Below are 1913 nucleotides of genomic sequence, written 5' to 3' on the forward strand. Positions count from 1 at the left end.
CCACGTTCACAGTTTCCGAATGTCAATGCTCTGCCACAGGAAAGGGGGCCACACACAGCCCTAATGCAGGCCCCACGCGGGCTGCGACTTCCCGCTGCAGGAGTGACGAGCTGGTGAGTGAACAGCGGGGGCACCATTTATGAGGAGCTGCGTCTCACTGGGCCTGCGTGCTGGCGTGACACGTACCATCGGTCCGGGCTCCCCAGGCTCCCCGGGAGGTCCTGCAGGGCCAACGCCGCCCTGAAATGAGAATGACGTACAGAGACCATTACGGACAAGCCATAGGGAGAGTCCTGAGCCTTGCGCTCCCCGAGGTGCCGTGCAGCGGCTCCAACCCCTGGGGCACCACTCCAGCCACGGGGCTGGGGGAGTTGCTTACTCGGCCACAACTCCATGAGGTTTCCAATCTGTGAAATAGAATAATACGGCACCCACTTCATTAGGCTTTTATATCTCTTTAGATCATTAATGCACCGTGAGAACCTAGACTAGTGCTGGCACAGTGTTCAGTCAGTGGTAGTTATCTCCTTCCTCCTCCTCCTCCTCTTCCTCCTCCTTCCTCTTCTTCAATGACAACTATGTTTTCTATTCACCAATGGCAGTGACATAAAATAGCTTAAAGTGAAACTCCATACCCATGATAATGACAGTATGGTATCATTGACTGAGACAAGAATTCTTTTTTCTTTCTTTCTTTCTTTGGAAAAATTATGTTCTACTGCCTGACAACTCACTACAAAAACTAAAACAGCTCCGCACCATTATTCAGCTGGTGTGCGACAGGCTGCAGAAAAGCGGGCAGTGGTGTATTCTCTTAAAGCACATGCGTGGTCGCCATGGCTGTGGATTCTAACAATACCATGTGGCCTTCCCTCTGTGGTCTGGCACACACCGACTCTGAGCATCTCCGTCCCGACAGGTTATTTCAGAAGCAAGGGCACAGAAAGTGCTTTGGACAGGAGGGCAGTCACACAAAGGAGCCAGACAATAAGACCTTAGCCCCATCCACAACTTTGCAAATCACGCTGCACGTTTCTAAAGAAGTAAAGATTAACTGAACTCAACCCCGTCAGTGTCAAGGCCAGCCGAAGCAGCCATGCCACAGAGGCCTCATTTCGATGTTTCTCTCTGTGCGACAGGATGCAATTTAATTACAAAAAGACTTACTTGCTGCCCTTGTAAACCTTGAGGTCCCCTGGGGCCAACAGGACCCTAAAAGCAAGTGAGAAGAAAAGTTACGCACTCTTCGTGACAATTAGGTCAAACATTTAAAAAATGCGGCGTTGGCTTTAGAGTCTGGGCAGCGGGAGCTGAAGGCTCCCAGCTGTGTCCTCTGGAATGTGGCTAAGTCCAAGGGCCTGGATCGGGTGCCACGGGGGGGGGGGTTCATACGCTCTGTGAGCTCACAAAGAGAAGTGCAGGACACGCCTGTGCCCCGTGGGCCTGTCAAAGGGAACGTCTGAGACGGGAGGTCCTGCAGGCCCAGAGCCTTGTCCCGCGCCCGGCGCGTCAACCTGCAGCCGGTGACGCATCACCTGAAGGTGCCAGTCCGACTGAGGCTCATGAAACGCCAACGATAATGACCCGGTTATTTCAAAGGTGAACTTAGAATTATGGGGGGAGGGGCTGAGTTTTCTAGATGATTCCTTTTTTATTAACGTCCACGTGGAGTTCCCTCACAGGCTTTCCCTTTTCATTTAAACATGAGGTGAGTCAGGGAGTCATAACCAAGGGAAGGAAAGGGAGATGCAATTTTAAAAAACTGGTTAATAAAAAAAAAATAAATAAATAAAAAAAAATAAAAAACTGGTTAATAAACGCCTATACAACGTCTTAAATGTCACATTTTAAAAAGTGAAATCAATGAAATCAAAATCAAGCTTGTTCTTGTGATAAAAAGTTATTTTTATTTT

The 1913-nt window shown here is 49.2% G+C and overlaps 1 protein-coding gene across 1 annotated transcript in view; it reads right to left on the reverse strand.

The window, feature by feature from the left end:
• The window catches only part of COL5A2 (collagen type V alpha 2), a 78706-nt gene that overhangs the window by 57268 nt on the left and 19525 nt on the right, over window positions 1–1913 (reverse strand). The window contains exons 8-9 of the mRNA XM_015566084.1: window positions 1168–1212; window positions 187–240 (exon numbers count right to left, since the gene is read on the reverse strand). Coding sequence (XP_015421570.1) covers window positions 187–240; window positions 1168–1212 — 99 coding nt within the window. The remainder of the gene's footprint in view (window positions 1–186; window positions 241–1167; window positions 1213–1913) is intronic.

Source organism: Myotis davidii, unplaced genomic scaffold (assembly GCF_000327345.1).
Source record: "Myotis davidii unplaced genomic scaffold, ASM32734v1 scaffold221, whole genome shotgun sequence".
Taxonomy (NCBI): domain Eukaryota; kingdom Metazoa; phylum Chordata; class Mammalia; order Chiroptera; family Vespertilionidae; genus Myotis; species Myotis davidii.